Source organism: Phalangium opilio, unplaced genomic scaffold, assembly GCF_054372755.1.
Source record: "Phalangium opilio isolate 3A_F unplaced genomic scaffold, DU_Popi_V2 ptg000070l_1, whole genome shotgun sequence".
Lineage (NCBI taxonomy): Eukaryota > Metazoa > Arthropoda > Arachnida > Opiliones > Phalangiidae > Phalangium > Phalangium opilio.
In genome coordinates, this window is record NW_028324182.1 from 15,264,463 (window position 1) to 15,284,740 (window position 20,278).

General features: G+C 36.8%; 1 protein-coding gene across 2 annotated transcripts in view; it reads right to left on the reverse strand.

The window, feature by feature from the left end:
* Positions 1-5,756: 5,756 nt before the first annotated feature.
* The window catches only part of LOC149661967 (putative polypeptide N-acetylgalactosaminyltransferase 9), a 107,897-nt gene continuing 93,375 nt past the window's right edge, over positions 5,757-20,278 (reverse strand). The window contains exons 10-15 of one of the 2 annotated variants that reach the window (XM_089843537.1): positions 15,077-15,194; positions 14,797-14,982; positions 9,283-9,411; positions 8,282-8,395; positions 7,961-8,089; positions 5,757-7,857 (exon numbers count right to left, since the gene is read on the reverse strand). In XM_089843537.1, coding sequence (XP_089699663.1) covers positions 7,699-7,857; positions 7,961-8,089; positions 8,282-8,395; positions 9,283-9,411; positions 14,797-14,982; positions 15,077-15,194 — 835 coding nt within the window. In that variant the 3' untranslated portion in view covers positions 5,757-7,698. Of the gene's footprint in view, positions 7,858-7,960; positions 8,090-8,281; positions 8,396-8,698; positions 8,810-9,282; positions 9,412-14,796; positions 14,983-15,076; positions 15,195-20,278 lie in introns of both variants that reach the window. The other variant, XM_089843538.1, reaches the window with a different exon arrangement.

Genomic DNA, 20,278 nt, shown 5'->3' on the forward strand with positions numbered 1-20,278 from the left:
TAAGTTTTAACCCGCGGGGAAATCAGGCCCTAACATAAACCTTAAGCTAAAAATATATCGGAGCTGTATAAATATCAGGAAACGCTTCATTGGGTTTAACTCCAGGCGGAAAATGCAACACTGTTGAAGGTTGCGACATCCGTACTTTGCAACGTATCCATAATATGGATAGGTAATTAAAGTTCAGGAATATACCGATAAAGATTCATCTATCGATACCCATGGGTTTGGAAAAACGGTACAGATTATTTAAACCAACTGGACCGTTACGGCCGTATTCGAAACTCACGTGACATTACTTCAATCAATTGTTAAAACGCGCGAAATTTATAAAAAAATTCAAAAACCAAGTCTTAGCGAGTTTTTCAAATTTATTACATTCGTATTCTTTGGATAATTATTATTGTTAAACTCGGAAATAATGACTGGCCAGCGCTTTTACGCTGAGATTAGGATAAAGAGTTACTGGTTAAAGGGAGCCATCGGAGGGTTTGCATTTCCCTCCCGCGGATTTCCGAGCCCTCTTCTAGCTACGAGGGGAGTGAATAGAAAGTATCCCCCCATGGCCACCTAGAACCAGGCTTCTCCCACAGAAAACTGAAACAAAGTTGGACGTGCAGATTCAGCGCCACAAAAGTGCAGCGTCGAAATTTGAAACGAATAGGCAGACTGGCTAGCATACCCTCCGGTGGCTCCCTTTAACGCGAGGCCTTGTACCATCTGCCCATTTTCTGGGACCGTTGGGAATAGCGCGGGAAAAATGATGGATTAGGCTTGCACGCAGCCGAGGCTAAATGCTCGAGCTTCCGAACGATTCCCGCCAATAACCTCAAAGTACAAATTATCGTTTGGCGCACGAGTCTACACGTATTCCTTTCCTAGTAACGAGAGAGCCTTTTCTCGAGTAATAATTCGAGTTTAATAGTACTCTCTCGGTTGGTAGCCGGGTTATTTTATAGCCATTAGTGTATTTCTCAAAATATCCGACGTACCAGTCTAGTACTTTCTTCCTAGAAAGTCTATTTTTCGTAGTTAGAGGATTTAGGATCTATCTTCAGAGGTTTTCCTCGCCTAAGATTTAAAGGAAAACTAAGCTCAAAAGCAGGATTTAGGCTTAATAGGACCAATCACGTAACGCCCTACTATTGTCAGTCAAATCCCGCGCAATTTTTATAAAATCTCCCGCCAAAATATCCATGGAGCTAAGCCTAATTCCTAATTTTTCTTTCTTGTTGTTGCACTTTTTTCCTTTGCAAAAATGAAGATATAGGGAGAGGGCGTTTGTCAGGGAGGGAAAGAACATCCGACGTCATTTTATACCTCTACCTAGGGGAGCGTTTGTAGGCCCGATACTGGAATTCCCCCGTTAGGGGTATGGAATCGAGGTAAGAGATATAAGCCTATGACGTAGCAAGAATGGGTTTGCCCTCTCCCTATACTCGCATTAACTGAAATCTAAATTCAGAACCAGGCAGAAGTAATAACATTTATTTTCCCAAGTTCTTCGTTGTCAAAATCAATTTGATGTAAATACTTTAAAATATTCAAATGGAAAGATCATAAGCTATAGAAAGAAATTCTTGTGTGGAAATACATTTTTGTTCTCCTTTTTCTTTCCACCCAATATTGAAAGCTTCCTATTTATAAAGGAGATCGTTTCTCCTTTTAAAAATTGCTATTTTTATAAAAAGTATATTAAATTTTGTTCCTGCAAATGGAAATGTCGAAGCCCAAGGCATAAGAAAAACATTACGTTATATACTGACTTGAAGAGACAATTTTGAATTGCGATATAGGCTTAAGAAAACTTTAAAGATAAAAAAAACGGTAAAGGGGATATGTAAAGTAAACAGATCTCGATGAGTTATATTCTAGTGATTGAATTCCACCCCGCCCTTCGTAATATTTTTCCGAATTGAAATGGTCCCAGGTCCATGCCCTTTTCCACGCTGAGAGTTAAGTCTAATATTTTCTTGGTTGAAAGTCCCAACTCAGCTCGAAATTGAATATATGTTCCCTTGGAAAACGGATATTCATTTTGAAAGGAGAGTGCATGGTGGAGGGGCATTTTAAAATAGCCTGGACCTCTTTTGGAAAGGCAATTTCAATAATAGAGAGTATTACTGTAAAATGATTCCTCGCTTCTATATTCGTATTTCCCTTAAAAGCTTTCATCATAAATTTGGACTTAATATTTTCAAAGATATTTAAATGTACAAAATCCGAAGATAACAGAGAAGTTTGACGTAAAATAATTCCACATATTTAAACTCGTATTTCAATAATTTTTCTAGTTGACATTTCCAAACTGTACTATGTAGTGCATTTGAAACTTAACTTTTATAGACACGTGAAAACAATTACGTCGGACTGCAGATAAGTTAATTTATTGTTTAATTAACTTCAACTACCATAATTAGTAGAAGAGAGAGAAAGAAATAGAGAGTTGAAATTATCCTCTGAAATCGTAAAAAGGTATTTATGATCGGCCTTTTCAAGAAAGGCTATAAAATTTTACCGTCTCATTTCTTACTGCTAATGTCTACGCTCTGGAAATATAATGAAGAAGTTTCTTGGGGGTGGGGGCGGGGGTGGAACAAGCAATTAATTAGACCTAATCACCCGTTTTTATTGCGCCTGCGAGACAAACTCTAGTAAATTCAACTCGCCGGAGAAAAGAGAGACGTTTGTTATAGAGGCGGGCGTATCATCTTGATCCTTCCGAAGGAAGGAAATAAAAGTTTTGGGTTCTTCCCATTTTTCCACCACCACGTCCTCCGCATCATCAAAAGGAAGTTGAAGGCACGTCAAGAATTCCTTAAGGACATACATGGTACCGCGTGCTCATTTCATTTTATACACGAATATTTTGAACTGTAAGAAAATGGAACAACATTTCCAGCTCTAATCGTGTCTTAACGGAACTAATATTCTTGTTAGTATTAATAAATTCTTAGGTTATAGGAGGATGATGTGGTAGAGAAGGAAAGGTTGTAAAGATCTCTTCAATCTTGAGGTCTTCTTTTAATTAAAAGGCTGCGACCCGAAAAGTTCCCCCAGTCGATCCCGAGTCTCTGTGAAAAGAGTTTCGTAACCCCCTTCACTCTCATTCTTCTCTTTGGCATGATAGTTTCTCCGTGACTTACCTGAACGAGAGCGTCTTCATCAGTGGATTCGTTGGAGCGATATACATTTTCGAGAAGTTGATCTCTCGAGTACCTGAGTCACCTTGTCCACCAGTTTCCTAACAAGATCTTCCCTTTCAGTCATCCTTATTTAGAACTCTCTTTTAGGGTTGGCAAGTACTCCTTTAAACCATACGAAAGATAAAGGTGTTTCGGGTTTATTGATAAACCCTAAACAAAATGCGTAGCACGGACCTTATAACGTCTTTCAAAATTTAATCTCAGTAATCTAGGATCGTGGATGGAGATTGGAGACGTAATTAGGATCTCAATTTCACTGGTATATCAAGGTCACGTGACATTAGTTTCAAAGAGGGGAAATAAATGTATTCTCCATTTCCCCTACGCGCACTGCATATGTCCAAGTTTTCAAACTTTCCACAATTCAAATTCCACGTGGTTGTCGTGTCGAACTTGTTTCTATTGCCCCAAATCTTTCTATCATTTTGGTCGGGTAAAATTGTTGGTCCAAGTAACTTGGTTTCCTTTCCGACGATCAAAGAGGTAACCATATAGCACTTCTTTATCAAAGAAACAGTAATAGATGCCGCACTCTTAGGTTATTTCGATGGTGCCAAGAGGCAACGGCAGACGGCGCCCGAGTTCACTACACGCGGTAGGTAGGCCTCTAGCGGTGCATTGCTTCTTCCCGCGAGGGTGTTTGCCCCTCTTCTAGAATTTATGGAATAGTCAATTTGGTAGTATAAACAAAACTCTCGTGTGACAAACATCGCGATATTTTAAGCAAATAAATATACGTGTCCTCGCATCCGCTCTGAATATTAATTTTTATTCATTAAAATGTTTGCTAATGAGAGGGCCCTTATAAACAACGTAAAGTTAAAAATTGGGCCTTAAAGCTATAACACTTCGGCACGTTTCTAACTATAGTTTTCTAAATGGGCTTTTAAATTCTTGAAAGATTTTTAGATCTTTTAATTACAAAGGAACGCAATCAACGACCCGGACCCGGGAGGGGGGGGTTGGGGAAGGGGATGCGGAGGAAGGAAGAGTCATCGTTATTCGCAGCACGCGAGGAAAGAGAGAAAGAGGAAGTAATACAGTTTCCTCTTCCACTCATCAACAGATATCTTCTCGAAATGCCTTCCGTTTTCCATTACCAGAGAGAGATATACATTCTCCATTTCTCTGATTATATCTGTTTTGACTGTTGGTGTCCCTCTAAAACAGTCATCAAACTAAGGCCCCGAAACATATTCCGTCATAATTATCTTTCCTCATTAATATAGATTAATTAAGAGTATTATATAGAACTATATTTTCAAATTAAAAATATTTTTGTCTAAAGGGAGTATAAACTTCATGTTTTTCGTCTCTAAAGGGAGCATACATTAAGGGTACGTAACACGTAATTTTGGTATACAATACTTTGGGTTGTTTAATCGAACTTTGATTTTGGTTTTTAATTAGAAATATTTTTCTTTCGTTTAAAGGGGGGTGTTAAGGTTCACGGGGTTATTCTTCAGGCTTTTAACGATTAGAAAATTAATGGGGCATTTACAAGGCTCGCACGCCAGGCCGTGGGAAATTTTCCTAATGAAAATGAGTTAAAAGAAGGCCCGTACCAAAAGCGGGACTTCCCATTTTAAGGCGAAAAGTGGGAAAAACCGTTTTAATAGCGAAATTCCTAAGAGAAAAATAATATGAAAGGAACGTGGATGGATGTAGTAGACTTTTAAAAGTCTTTGAAACATTTTCGGGCCACTAAGCTTTTAGCGAAAATAACGAAATAATTAGAAGGGAAACTCGTTAAGGCGCCCTGAAAAATCCAGGTGAAATTTTCCACACAGAAACTAATTAATACGCCGTAATTATTGAAATTAGTTTTAATGAAGAGATTAAAGAGAGAAACGCAAAAACTCATTTTTTTTCTTCTTCCCAAACGTTATAAGGACAAGTAATTAAAATTACACGTTTGTAAATATAACTAAGACCAACATACCAAAACTCTCCAAGAGTTCACTTCAGTTCCATAAAACCAACTAGAAAATTTTGGGGGAATTTTTTTTTTTTGGTACTTTGGAATGAAAAATTAAGAGAACAGAGCTGAAGGGGTTTTAAGGTTTTTGAGTATAATCGGATTTTCTCTTTCTCCTCTTTTCGTTCAGTTTCACTAAGAATTCTCCCCGATAGGCTTAGCGTCATCTGAAGAAAAATTAAATACATTAAAACACAAGAGAAAAAGAAGAAAAGCTTACATGAAGATTAAAATTTCTTTCTTCTCTAAGAGATCTTGAACTTCTTCTTAAAAGACGAAAGAACAAACCTTTTTGAGGGTTAGGTCTTAATCTAAAGATGTCCGTGGTGATGGCCATTATGAGATGTTACGAGTTAAAGTTAACGAAAAAGATTATTTTCTACTTAATCACTTCTTTTTATTCGTTTTATTTTGTTTTTCGTGTGTCTTTTATAATTTTGTTTAATAGTTCAATATTTGACTGACAAATCGGTATAGTGTTTTCATTTAATGTCAATTAATTTTTATTAAGGCACAAAATAGACCCAATGTAGAGAGCGCCGCGCAACATTTACCTCAACGTTTTTTTAGTGTTTTTGTTTTTTCAAAATCTCTCTTAATTTAATTCAACTCGCTTTAGAAAAATCTCAAATTCTATATTTAAGATTTTTCGTTAAACATTAAATGGCTAGCTCTGAGCAATAACCTTTAGCCAAACATTTAAGCATCCGTTAATCACCTTATCTTAACCAAAGTTTATTAAAATTAACTACGAAAACCTGCCGCGAACTTTAAAAAAAAATGAAGAATAGAAAAGAGAGAGAGCGTAACTATAATTAAATTAATTTTTCTTAATGAATATGGCAACTAAAATAATTAATATACACGGTGATATTCCAAAAAAGGGTTACAGTCAGTTTAATGGGAAATTAATTTTGAGTTTAAAATGTTCAATGACATTTTGCTCTAAGGGTCAAGATTGGAGTGTTTTACGGATGACCCTTTAAATCAAAGGGGTCATCGGTAAAACAATAAAATGTTCATACCTTCTATCGGGTGTTCCTTAGAACAAAATGTCATAGAACATTTTAGACTCAAAATTAATTTCCCATACTATAATTACCCTTTTTGGAACACATTGTATAATGGCGCTGTTTAAATTAATTAAGGGGCAAAAAAATAAAGGAACAACTAAGCTTACATATAGTTAACAATCTTCGTCATTTTGGCATTACGTATACGGTCACGTGACAGTCATGGCACACGTGTATTTGACAAAAAACAAAAGCATTTTTTCAATTATGGCGCGCGAAAACAACAATAGATATAATAAACGTGTTATGGAATGATATCGGATTATCATTTGATTTTAAAAACGTCCCCCCTTCAGGGATAAACTTATCTATTCTATACCATCTCTCCGCCAATTATGTGATTCAATTCGTCTGGTTTTAATTATTTTCTTTTTTCTCTTAAATTATCACAGTAAATTAAAACTACTCTTCAAGGACTACTTATCCCATTTCCCGTTGAAATTAACTTTAATTTTTAAGTACTTGAAAATTAACCCTTTTTTTGGAAAAATGAAATTCTATTAATTAAACTAATTAAACGTACTTGTAGCCATTGTGAAATAAATATACCTCATTTAAAAAACAGCAACAACAAAATAAAACTAAGCTTATAGGAAAGATACTGATATATATATAGCGTTGAAAAACGTATTGCTAAATAATTTTAAAAAAGTTTTTAAGTCAAAACTCAGAAGAAATTATAATAAATAGTATTATAAGTTTTCATCTTTTTCTTTTATAGTAGGCCTATATCTATTAATTCTTTTTCGTTTTAGGTGAACTTTTCTTTCCATATTTAAGGCACGTATTCTGAGGTACTCATTTAAATTGCTACGTTTATTTATGTTTGTTTACCTTATTTGTTTTCTTTAAAAACGTTTTTCTCCCCCTAACCCTACGAATATTTAAATTTCTTTACTTACGTTTCGAAACCATCGGCGCGCTATAAGTTTTTTTTTTGAAATTCATGGGAGGCACATTATTTTAACCTTAATTTGAATCCCGTTTTGTAGGATAAAAGTGTATGTATGTGTGGAATGTGTTGGAATTATAACTGAAAAAAAAATAATATTTTCCAGTTGTATTTTTTTTTAGAGTTATATAATAGCTTGGCACTCGGAAAAATATCCACGTTTGTGACGTACGTCTTCGTGTCACGTGACAAATTCGCGCGTTCACGCACTCCAAAAAAATAATCACAGTTGTAGTTTTTCTCTTTCAATTAAATTATAACTAATAAAAATGTTTTTGTCATTCGTTGAATGCAAAATTAAAAAAAAAAAAAAAAAAAAAATAAGGAAAACTAAGTTAACCCCGTTTGACCCCCCATCCGTGAAATTTTCTAAATTCGTCTATTTAGGGATAGGGTTTATTAGTCACTTGGAAGGTTTGGGGTCTTTCGAATTTATATAGTTTTTCAAGGGATTTTCGTCTATAACGGTGGGGAAACGAACGCGTTATGTTATTTTTTGACTTTTATTTGTTTTTTGGACGGGTCGTAGTTTTGAAACGTCCATCTTTGACGCGTTTCGTCCGAGTTGCATTCGCGCATGGACAAATGCTGCTTATCGTGGTTCATCTCTAAGCACTTGCCGCTACTACCGTGCTGAATTAAATGGCGCTGAATACGTCATCACGTGGTAGAAGAACAATTAAGTGTTAAAAAGTAATTTGAGAACAAACAAAAGGGATGGGGGTTAAATTTTGAAATATTAACAGCTTACGGTTGGATCATAGGTCCAAAGTTGGTTTCCTTTGGATCCGTGGCAAGGATAGAGTATGACGTCTTTTCCGGCAAAGTCTAAACAGGCTTCGTCTCGACGTATCTCTCCTTCCCTACTTAACATCCAGAACTATTTTTCCCCGACGGAGAAAGAATTAAACATTAGCGTCAAAGATAACTTTAAAAATTTTCAAGAAGGGTTATTGCACCATCAGTGGCTGTTGTTCTTGATGACTTAAGTGTATAAAATTAATCATCGCCGAGGGAAGAAGACAAAAGGAAGATGACGCGGGTAAAGGCGTCAAATGGGGTGACATATTACCTGAGTGTCCCTTTCAGGAAGACATTCCCACGACTGGACCAAGTAGTAGAAACCAGTCTTAATAAAAGATTTCTCCAAACACCACCGGTTCCCGTCATAATCAGAGTTTACGATCTAACCATCACCGAGCGCACCATTTACGTTGATAATTTCATTTAATTAAATTAAAAAACGGGTCCCATAATTAAGCAATATCTCCAAAAAAACCACAAATAAATGGGCCATTTTACGTTTCTAACAACTCGAATGCGTTTGGGTGTTGTTAATTACGCGATTTCAGTGCAAAGACGCGACGCGACCGCGTTTAAGAAGAACAAAGTTGTACATTTCCCTTCACCAAGAAAGCTTTACCCAATCACCAAGAGCCACTGAAAGCGCCGCGAGGTTGCGAGTCATATTCGTGACTCGTGAACTTACCTGATTTCCTCCTTGTCCGTGACAAGGATACAAGCCAACAGCCTTGTGAAGATCATCACGTCGTGCTGGGCTATCCAAACAAGTTGAGCCTCCAATTCCCATATTACGGACCTAAACACGAACATTGACCAAGTGGAACAAGCGTTATGTGGCGTACGTGTCATTCACGTTTTCAGTTCAGTTCAAGTTAAATTAAATTAAGTTTACGCGAGGGTTAGTCAGTAAAGAATTTAAACGAGTATAGTTAATGGTTGGTTAGTTTTTAGGGTGCTATAAGCCGTGATTATATAACAATCGTTCAGCCAATAAGAAAATCTAGTATTAAAACACAAGTGTACATCGTAGGATTTTGGCATGCCATAGAAATTTTAGCGCGATCAACGCATTACGAGTGAAACATTGGAACGAAAATAGCCACCAAATTTTACGATTAAGTCGCGTGTTTACATTAGAGAGGTTCGGCTGCTGTGTTTATATTAATCTCCCTCCATAAAGTTATATTGGTCAACTGGAGCGAGATTTACGATAGTAGACCAAAACAGCCGAATCTCGCTAACCAAATTAATTTTAAGCGTAGAACATACCTCTCCGGATGCAACCGCGTCACCGGGTACAAATAACTCGGGATAAACGTTCCTCAAGTACCAGTCAAAGGACTTGCAGTTCAAGTTGCGACGAAGATCCTTGCGCGAGGATACATCGCCAAAATCACCCTGAAGATAAATAAATTAAGAATTCCATGAAGAAAAAAAATTAAGAAAACTCTTTCACGCGTCACACTTTTCTTTTAACGATTTACCAATAAAATAAATTTTATAAGGGGTTGAAATTTTAGGTCACCAATTTGTTTGTAAAGCGAGCTAGCTAGAATGGAGTCAAAATATCCTGTAATTATCACCGAGAAAGATGGGAAGGGGAAGGCGATCCTCCTATTCTGTAATCGCTTGAACGACTTTCCAAAAGACGAAATTGGATAATTAGAAAAGTCTGAAGAAGGAGAAAGAACCCGCTTAATGAAACTCAGCGAATCGTATTTAAAAAGGGAAAATTATGAGAGGCTGATTTCAATTACAGGTACCTACTGAGTCGCGAGAGAGCTAGCTGCTCGACTCTTTTGATTGGTTAGTTCGTTCACGAGCAATCGAGGTTCTCTCTACAACCTCCTACACAGTCATCTCAAAATCAAGAAGAAATTTAATAACGCATGGGGGGAGCTTCAAGATTAATTTATTCAAACGAAATCAGAAAGAAATTAAAACGCCCTTCTAATCAAGATGTTTCCAAGAAAAGAGTTTTTCAGAAAGAATAAGAAAATCATTTCCTCAAGAAACAAGATCATCGAAGCGATTTAAACAAACCCTCAAAATATAATTTCCATGAGTGAATGATTTGAAATCATCTTAAGGTCGAACTGAAAAGCTGACTTTCGCATGCTTTCTCTGACCTGTTGATCGAGTAAGGTCACTGTGATACCAGCCAAGAAGTTAATAAACCCAAAAACCCTTGAAGGGTTTTAACAAAATCTCATTTTGAATTGGGATATAGAAACACTAGGTCAGAGAAAAGATGCTAATCATAGGAAAATAAAAGAACAAAAAAAGAAACGAATCAAGTCTTTCTAACTCGCATCGTTTCGCATTCAAATCTGTTCCCAGAATTTTTGGATGAAGTTTTTTTTTACCCCTAAGAGTGGGTGGAAAGTTTTTCCCTTTTTTTTTGTGTTTTTCGATTTTCCTTTCGTGCCAGTTGGTTCTGATACTAGGCGCATTTGGTAAAAGCGTAGAACCGTACTGTATGTAACAAATTTACCAAAATGTAATCATTCTTATTCGGAATCTTTTTCGGTTTTTTTTTTACTTTGAAGTTTTCCTCCATTTCCTAAACATAGTTGTTTCTAGCGTGAACTGAAAATTGGGTAATCCATTTTTAAAAATATCTCTTTCTCTGACAGATTTGAATAGAGAGAAAGAACGAACATTTTTAAATTTAGAATCTAATTTCAAACTAATCAAATTCCAAAACTTGAAAAAAAAAATAAAATAAAAAATCGTAACGATATACAAAAAATAATTAAATTTAAAATATTTCCAAATAATCTTTAGTTTGTCTTCTAATGAGTAAATAGAGAGCGGTAAACACGCTACACTGAGATTAGAAATAATTAACGGGGTAAGTGCTCAAAATAAATCAACAAACCCATAAATTTAAATTGCATTTCACGAAAAAGGCAGTCGTAATTCAAAAGTTTAAAACCTCAATTTAACAATATGTAAATTAATTTCTTCAAGTTGAAAAAAAAAATCGAGACTCGAAAGTAAACTCAGTGTAAAAAAAATGAAGTCGTTCCTAAATCAAATTAAATAATTTAAATCGACTTGAAACTCCGAAACGAGTTTCCCCCTTGAAGCTTTCCTTACCCCCTCAAAAACAAAATGAAGAAAAATTCTACACGAGTAAATTTTCCTTTCTATCCAAGCAAGCGAGATGTAATTCCCCCAGAGAGTTAAAAACCTGAGATTCCAGAAAGAGAGAGACACTAAAAAAAAAAAAAACGGAAGTGGTTTTCTTCGCTATACTTCCTCGAGATGATAAAGTACGCTACGTAGGTACTTCCACCTTATTATTATTATTACTAACACAACGTCGGGTATTATACAACGGACATCAAAATTTCGTTAAAGTCTTGAAGACAAGAAAATTACAGAGAGTTCTCCGGACTGGTATGGATATCACCAGGAAAATAAAAACGTCCTCATTAAGCTCGGATTGAGATGACGACAAAAAACATGTTTAAATCAAAAACATCTCTTGTATAAGAAGGAGTGGCGGGAAACGAAAAAGAAAAATTACAATTTATTGAAGGGTAATATATCACCGTTGCAAGAGGGTAAATTAAGAAAACTTTCAACGGATACTTAAAAAAGATTTCCAAGAGAAGAGGAAGAAGAAGATGTGTTTTTTCCATCTCAGATATAGGGAGGGTCATCTATCACAATTTGATACATTGTGTCAAAAATATAAGTTTCCGCGATAAAAACATATCCTCAATCACTTAAGCAACACTCTATTAATACTTAAAAATAAGTACTTTACCGTCGGGGTTTGATTATATTTTTTTTTACGCTAAGACGGATTAAAGATGCTAGAATGTTTACCTAAGCTGTGAAGTTACTGTTAACCCTGAAGAATTTAAAAATAAATAAAAAGTATATAGGCGCTTGTTTATTTAAAAAAAATAGCAAACCAATATCATTATTTGACGACGTGCATGTTTTTCATCTCCCTCGAGGCTCTCAATTTACAAAAATTTTTAAGCAACAGTGGCTTGTTAATCAAGAAAGAACAAGAGGGGGGAGACAGACGTGGGCCCCATTATTTTCATCAAAAAACAAAATTGGGTGTGTGTGAGTGTAGGAGAAGGGGAAGATAATGTTTATAAAAACGCTGTAATGAGGCAATTTCACGGGTCCATTCTCCGTGTCGAAAAAAGGATGCCATTACATCATAAAGAATGGACCAAAAAAAACCCCTCTAAAATTGTCACGAGAGACGAAGGTGTTGTATCTACATATTTTTTCATGGCAAGGGGTAAGCCACTCGCTTCTCATTTTGTTATAAACAACGGTGTGGAATTGTCGTGCGAGTAACTGACGTACCCCTTTCTAACCATGAGCTACGTGTATAGACGATACGGGGGCTAGCTCGGATTTCGTATTACAATATTTTGGAAGCTAGCTAGCTGACAGAGAGAAAAGAGAACGAGCTTGGTTGGGGTTGTTATTTATCTCTTACCATTAAGGCGAACAGAACCATCCGACTAATAACTGAGCGCGATTTATGGGAGCGCGCAAAATTGGGGTCCGGTGTAATCAAAAAATGCTCTCCTAAGACTAGACTAATGGCACCCCGCGTTAGTTTCTCATAAAGTTTAATACAGTAAAATGTAGAGTACTGCCGTTACTCTATGCCACGAAGAAAAATGGAGCGCTGCTTTCTAGAATTACAATTTCCCTTTTAACAATATTATTTATGTTCGTGGTTAGAAAAATATAATAAAGGATCGATTTGGTTATTTACAAAATAGCCAATACAACGAAAGTCTTAAAGTTATTAGAAGATAGTGACACAAAGACACGCGGTAAAACAATGCAGGGGACTAGACGCTATTCAAAAAGGTTCTAGTAAAAACAACTTGTTTCTCTTTGACAAAAGGGTATTGTCACACTGATAAGAGGAATCAATGGGGAGCCAACTATACCAGCTTCTAGAGTCACTAGAGGAGAAATTCAGGTTAAAAGAGATGCCCGTATTGATATTTGTACCTAGGTATCCCATCTCCCCCGTATTTATCTGTATTGCTTCAGAAATAATAGACAGACTATGGCGTTTAAGAAAGGAATTAAGATAAGGGCTAAAAACAATATTTTTTTTTCGGTAATCTGAATGTTCAGGAAAAGCCAGCTTTTAGGGTGACAACCCTAATGTATTTTTCGATAGCCCCTGTAGAAATGTTGTTCCTGCCACGCACCAGGTTTAAGGAGAAGTTATTTTAAAGGGTGAAGTGGGTAGTAGTTTTCAACATTAAGGCTTGATTTTTTTAAAACTTTTAGGAAATATTTTCGAGAAACATAACGAGGTATAGAATATAATATAATATTTAATTATAAATTCACAACTCAAACTTAACGTCCCTGGAGGGCCTTCAGGGCCTGGACGCTGCCCCGCATTTAAATCGTCTGCGAATTTTTTAAATATCATTTCTACCAGACGATATTATCCCTTGGAGGGGGCTTAGCGGCAATCGTAGGCTCCCAAGTAAAATTTAATATATATGACGAAGGTAATCCTTACCAAAATAGCCTAAGCCCTGAATATGAAGACCCAAACCTATACTTAAAACCTTACGACCAAAGAGGATTAACATCTGGAGACGTAACATGTTATTAGAAATATAGTTAACATCCAAAAGCATTAAAACAAATATTTTATCCAAAATCTTTGCAGTTAGAGAGCTATTTCTACTCCAAGTCTTAATCCTCCTTATCACGGTAAATTTTCCAAGATTCTCTGAACTTTGAGAATATTTCTAAGATTCGAAATTAAAATATTTTATAGCGGTGGAACAGCGCGAATAAAAGCAAGTAATGTAGGAAAAACGGTGTATATTTCTGGGACGGTAAGGTAATAAAGTTCAGAATGTTTCCAGCATCTATTGGATGCCTCGAGGCAGGCATAAAGAGATAGGGGTAATGTCCGAGTCACTGTAGACTTACACGGAAATAGTTATAGTTACTATAGCTCGCCTAACAGATTTTTCCTAAAACTTTCTGATAGAAATGTATTAAAACTCGCGCTTCGCTTCTATGAGAAGATGAAATTCTTCGGTAGGGGATCTATATATTTTCCAAAGGGTTTTATGTTCGGATCATAAAACTGGGTTTTTGGGCGGGATTTTCCATAGCTTTTGATAAGAATAGAACTGGAGGCTAAACTTAAGTTAAGCCTTGGTGGCATTAAAACGTCGTTGAGAGAAGGCACCGTTAAAAGGCAACTTCGGATTATATCGAAATGGTATACGGAGGTGGAATTGAAGGATAAGGGGAAACTATAGAAATGCAAAACGATCCCAGTTTAACAGCTGCCTCTGATCTCTTGAAAAGGAAGTCCCACCAAAACCTCGCCTGCCACCACCTTACTTATACCCTATGTTTGTACTTTGACTTTAATAATTTAGACTTAAACTGGAGAGAGAATTCTATAGCTAACAAAAATGAAAGGGCGCATTGTATCAGAAAGTAAAATTCCTTACAATCAAAAATATTATTGAATTTTAAGAAAACGGAAGCAAACAAACAAACCAAAGGAGGAAAAGGAATTTCAATACTTCCTATTTCAATTTTAAATTTCGTTATAAGGTTCATAAGGTTTTTGAATAGGTGGAACGGCCTGATTCACCATGTACCCTAGTTAGGATACGACTACAGCCTTGTAATCAAACCGAAAAACTCGAGAGCACTCGGACTATGTTATAAAAACAACCTTCGTCGCGGTAACGTAGACGCAAAAAGAAACAAAGATAGATGAAAGATGATATTTACCAGGTCGTAGCCTATCCTTTGATAGTAATATTTGGCATACTCGTCTAGCCAGACCTCGGCTAATCGAATAGAATTTCGCTTCAGGACGTTGACGCCGCTTCTCCATTTGTAAGGACTTCTCTTACGAAATATGTGACCGACATGAGAGCAAGGAACTATTTCCAGTGTTCCTCCGCACATCCACGTCTAAAAATTAAAAAGAAAAACACAACCAAAAGGGTTCAATCAAAAACTCAAAGTTTAAACAAACAAAAAACAATTTTGTATTTAAAATAAATACCTTAAATGAAAGCTCTAGATTTTCACCGCCCCATATATCGAAGCCACTATCGTAAGTTCCGAGCTTTTCAAAGAAAGATTTGTCAATTGAAAATAGACCTCCAGCCATAGTGGGCGACCTGCGAGAGAAAAAACATCAAAAAAATAAATACACTATTCGAGGAACACAATTTCTCTACGGAAAAAAAATTCTTTCAAAGATAAACACGACCAATCCATTTACCGAAATACATATAAATATACTATACACTTCAAAAAAGGTTGACGGAAATTTAATACCCAAAATGTACCTAGTTTCAAATATTCTCTAAAAACGGAAGTAGATACTAGCTTCCTCTCGAAAAGTAAATAAGTGACAGTATTTTTGGGAAAGTATTTACATAGCCCGGGCGTTCGCGTTATACAAAACTTTTCATACATTCCACTCAACCCTAGAGAGAGACCGAGAGACACCATTTGAATCAATACTATAGCGTACGTACTAGATTGCAAAGAGAGAAAAATAGTACTAGTTTGGTAGCTTCGACAAGTATGTATGTTGTTGGCTAGGACTTGGACACGTCGTTCTTTCAAGGCAAAAATGAAAAGAGACAAGAAAAAAGTAATTTCCCTTTCACGAAAAATTTATATAAAACGTTAATTTCGTCAGCTAAAACATTTCAGGAACGACTCGAGAATTGACATTTTAATTATATATATATAAAAAAACCCCGAACCTCGTGTTTTTATTTTGAAACGTGTCAACGTTGTTCAAGATTATAAATTAAATTAGAATTTATTTTTTTTTACATTAATTTGCCTCGGGTATTTGGCAAGGCTTACACAGAATTTAAATTCCGGAATAAACGGAGAATGCGGAATGACAATACCGTGTTTGATCGGTTGACTAGACATGGAAAAGGGGACACGCGAGCCTCAGAGGAAGGAGATATGTGAGAAACTTCCGTTTAAAACAAGGAACGTGTTGACACCAGAACACGAGTCTCATCTTGAAGGCACAATATTCATATATCATCTTCCCTTTAAACATCACGCTCTCACTTTAATCTCTTAGATTAAGTAGAGGATTTTAATTTTTTTCCCCTAAAAACTCCTAGATTTCTTTTTGCCAGGCTAACTCTGACGTCAGAAGATCGCGTAACATTAAGATGGAGCCAACATTGGGGGGGGGGGGGGAGCCACGTGTTTATAGTAAAGACGACATAAGAATATTGTTACAGCTGTTATGCAGAAACAGCTGGAGTACATCGCACTACGAATAAGTATATTACGAAGAAATGCTAGGACTAAAGCGGGGCCATTGTGCACCCAACTAAACAACATCACTTATTACTTATCATTACAATTATCATTTCAATGCAATGCAATTAGGCACGAACCAGTCGTCTAGACGCTGTTTATAACGAGCTCCTAAGCATACCTAACAATTCTCACAAGATATAAAAGGGGAAAGGATGACAAGGGCTAGCTAGCGCAGCCGACAAGAATGAGTTGGGATATAAGGACAATATCGGCCGCAAGATCTGATCTTTCGCGCTCTCTCTCTCTCTCTCTTTTCTCTTGTCGAGTAGAAACGGAAGTAAAGGAGGATGAGAGGTGAACCGGAACAGGGAACGCCAGACGATTATCATAGAGATTCCCTCTTCCCCGCTCTTCGCGAGTGAGGGACCGTATACCAACGTCAGAAAGAAAACAAAGGGCTAATACATATTTGATTAAAGGAAGATTTACCGCGAGTGCTCACAGAGGAGCGTGTCCCCAAAAGATTATTGGTGGTATAAACCGACCCGAATATATAAAGATACAATGTTCTATATAGACGTATAAATTTGGTTCACTACCGTATAATATTACGTTATTAAAGGCCTTTTCAGACGATACAACTATTTGACTCATTTAGGTTACTCAACTTTTTGAGCCACCCAGTTGAGCCAAACGTCTGAAAAGACCTTAAGAGTTTGATAATTCGGGTCACCACGGACAAATTGGAAGCTCTGGCGTATTATTAGAGCTTATATTAAAGCCTAATACAAATGGCACTGGTAATCATATAAACTTGAAAAATTTCTTAAGCCTTGGTTTGATATTGGTTTTTAATTTCACGTGCTTTCTCAATACATTAATATTCATTGAGCCTTTGGTTTCAAGAATAACAATAATGCGATGTGATTAGTGAATACGGTTTATGGAAAAACCTTTGAAGATGACGAAATCTAATGATAAGTACTTTACAGAGTATCGAGGACGAGAAAATGAACTTAATGAAGAATTCAGAAAAGATAAAATGGGTTCTGGGATGGACACACACGCCATCACCTCACCTGGTCCTTCGTATATGATTATATAAAATGGGTAAGGGAGGATTTATGGGGGAGAATTCCATTATTACGCCCGAATAACTTGGAAAACTAGCCCAGGGGCATCTAGAACGACAGGTTACCCATACATATAGAGACGACGTTTCCAAGCCTCCTTCGACAGAGGGTGGGTTACGAGCGTGGATGGGTAAGAGCTTCATCCTTAACTCGGCCAAACTTTTAACTAAAGTTTATTAAGTTTTAAGACTAACCAATTTGAGATATTTTTGTTCGGGAAAATGGAACCAACACAGAGAAGCCATAGACGAATAGAAATGTGATAGAAAAATTCTAAAAGGTAAAAACCTTCCTAACTTCAAAGTGCGTGTAAGAACGTTATGTAAGGTAACTGAACAAGAAAGTTTAAGTAAGAAGAAAAAAAACTAGGCTACTTATGCGAGGAACTTGATAAGAAAACCGCTAGAAAATTCCCTTAGGGCGCACTTTGAAGTATAGAGGAGTAAAAGAAATAAATTATAAAGGTTTGTAAGAATAAAGTTATTTAAAATAGAGAGACGGATAGCGACACGGAGAAACTCGTGGGAAATCAAACACTGTTTCTTTTCTTTTATTTTTAATTCGTGAATCGCATTGTTAACAGTATTTGGGGCATCAAAGGTACCGCGTACTAACAATGAAGGTGTGACAGTATAGTTAAAGGTGCAGTATCAGGAAAGAGACGCGTATCTGCACTGAAAAATAATCGACTCTAAAAAGGAATTACATGCGGGTTGGAACCATAGTTACTAATTTTAGGTTTTGAAACATATATTTAAAAGTCCAAATATTTTAAGGACACTAACCCTTTAAGAAAAAGAGTTATTTTTAGAGTTGGTGGTGGTGGGGGGGGGGGTTAGTTTTGTGGTGGGTGGATGATTTCAACTGTCAAAGGAGAAAATTTACGAGTTAGAGAGCAGAGCCCTAAAGAGGAATTTCTTCTTCGCATTTGCATTCGTAAAGAATTCTTTCGAGCTAGGGAATCTTGGGAAATGATAAGATGGCGTAAGAGGGCTCGCGCGAATATAAAAGAATACGGAGTGCAAACGCGGAACCAAGACTTCGGATCTGGGACGACGAGTGGAAAAGGAAAAGGGGAAAAAAAGGGAACTAGGATGAATAGAAAGGTTTCCTCCGCATCTTCTCTCCATCTTTCTTAACTCTCGTTAGAGTTTGTTTCGATTCGGAAGAACGCTTCGCCAGTCAGATACAACACGCTCGAGGTTCGTCTCGCACCAGGCTTATTTTGCTCTTTATTTCCACGCATCCCACAAAAATTCGGTATATTTTTTTAATGGTTTACTAACGAGAATGATGTCTCCCTACGTGTCTCGTGATCTCCTCGAACACGAGATTCGAGACAAAAATAAAAATGACTCATCAAGAGTATTTAAACAATTGAAAGAAAGACAGGATATAAACCTTTCAGTAGTGCTAGGTTTGTTGCAATTACTTCCGCGTTATCAATTTCAAAAATCTCAGTTTTTCTATTTTTATACGAGTATAGATATAAGCGTCGATGCGTGTTACGCGTACAGCCAGAGATCTGTTGTTTTTTCTGACAGTATTTATCTTACTTCCGTTTTTAACTTCCTCTTTTTGAAGATTCTCATTGCCTGTTTTAGATTGACAGACTAGTTAAAGGAAAGACTAAGTTTGCTAACGAGAACTAACAGACGAGATAGAGGAGGAAGAGGGTCCATGCGCAAACTATTTAGCAAAGAACAATTTATCGCTGTTAAGAAGAAAAACAAATATCAAATGGAAAATGGCCCCTATTTACAAAAAGACGTGGATTGAAAGAAGAAAGAAAAAAATACGAGGGTTGTTGCCAAATAGTTGTTTAGAGGAGAGCTTAGTACGAAAAGAAAGTTTAATCGAAGGACCTAAGAATTTCAACAAGACGCTCCCACAAATTAATCGGCTTAGCAGTTGACAACATTCTTTTCTTTAGACGATCACCCATTTCCTTCCACCCCTAAACAGTGTCATTCCTCTGAAAAAAAACCTCCTTAAAGGGACAGTGAATCGCGTTAAAACGTATAAGCCAAAAATTAGGCCTATAATTCTACAGGGGTCTCGCGGTTCTTCTTTCCATTCCAGTATCCCTTTGAATCCAAGACCATCATATAGTTCTTGATCGTATCTTACCTTCCCCTTGGTCTTCCTCAAAATGGGACCAATGAAGAGGAGAAGAGAGAGAGAGAGAGAGAGAGAGAGAGAGAGGAAAAGAGAAGTTTCAATCAAAGGGGACGCCACCTCATCCGCTCTAGAAATAAAGGACTCAAGAGGAGCAACTAAGGGTGGGTACCATGGAAGCTAGAGAACAGTAGCCAAGCAACGTACCAGAAGCGGAAGAGGACCAAGACCAAGAGAGAGAGAGAAAAGAGAAGTCAGAGTGAGAAGTTTGATAAACGACTGGCCTCTCATTTTTGACGTTCGTTTGACAAGTTCGAGTGAAGAGGCTTTTGCCAGCAGCCCCTTCCGCTTCCTCGTTAGGCCTTGGCTCGGTTTCTCTTTGGCACGCGAGCTTGAGGTTCCTCGCGAGCGAATAATAATAGTGCTGAAGCGAAATAAGGGGGAAAGAAAAAAAAATTGGTTGAAGGCAACCAAAAAATGTTCGGAAGTCGAATGACCCCTAAACCCTAGACCTAAAGCCTCCAACCGTTAGCTTTCGGGATACGGCGACATCCCCCTAGAAATTGTAATCAAAGAATTTGACAAGGCCGCGACACGAACTGTTCTTTTTATGGAACAAGATGGACAGCACGTCTAAGAAGAAAAGTCTAGGGCTTTAAAGCTTCGCTGAAAACCACCGAATCATAGATTGGAAAAAAATGTACTTTAAG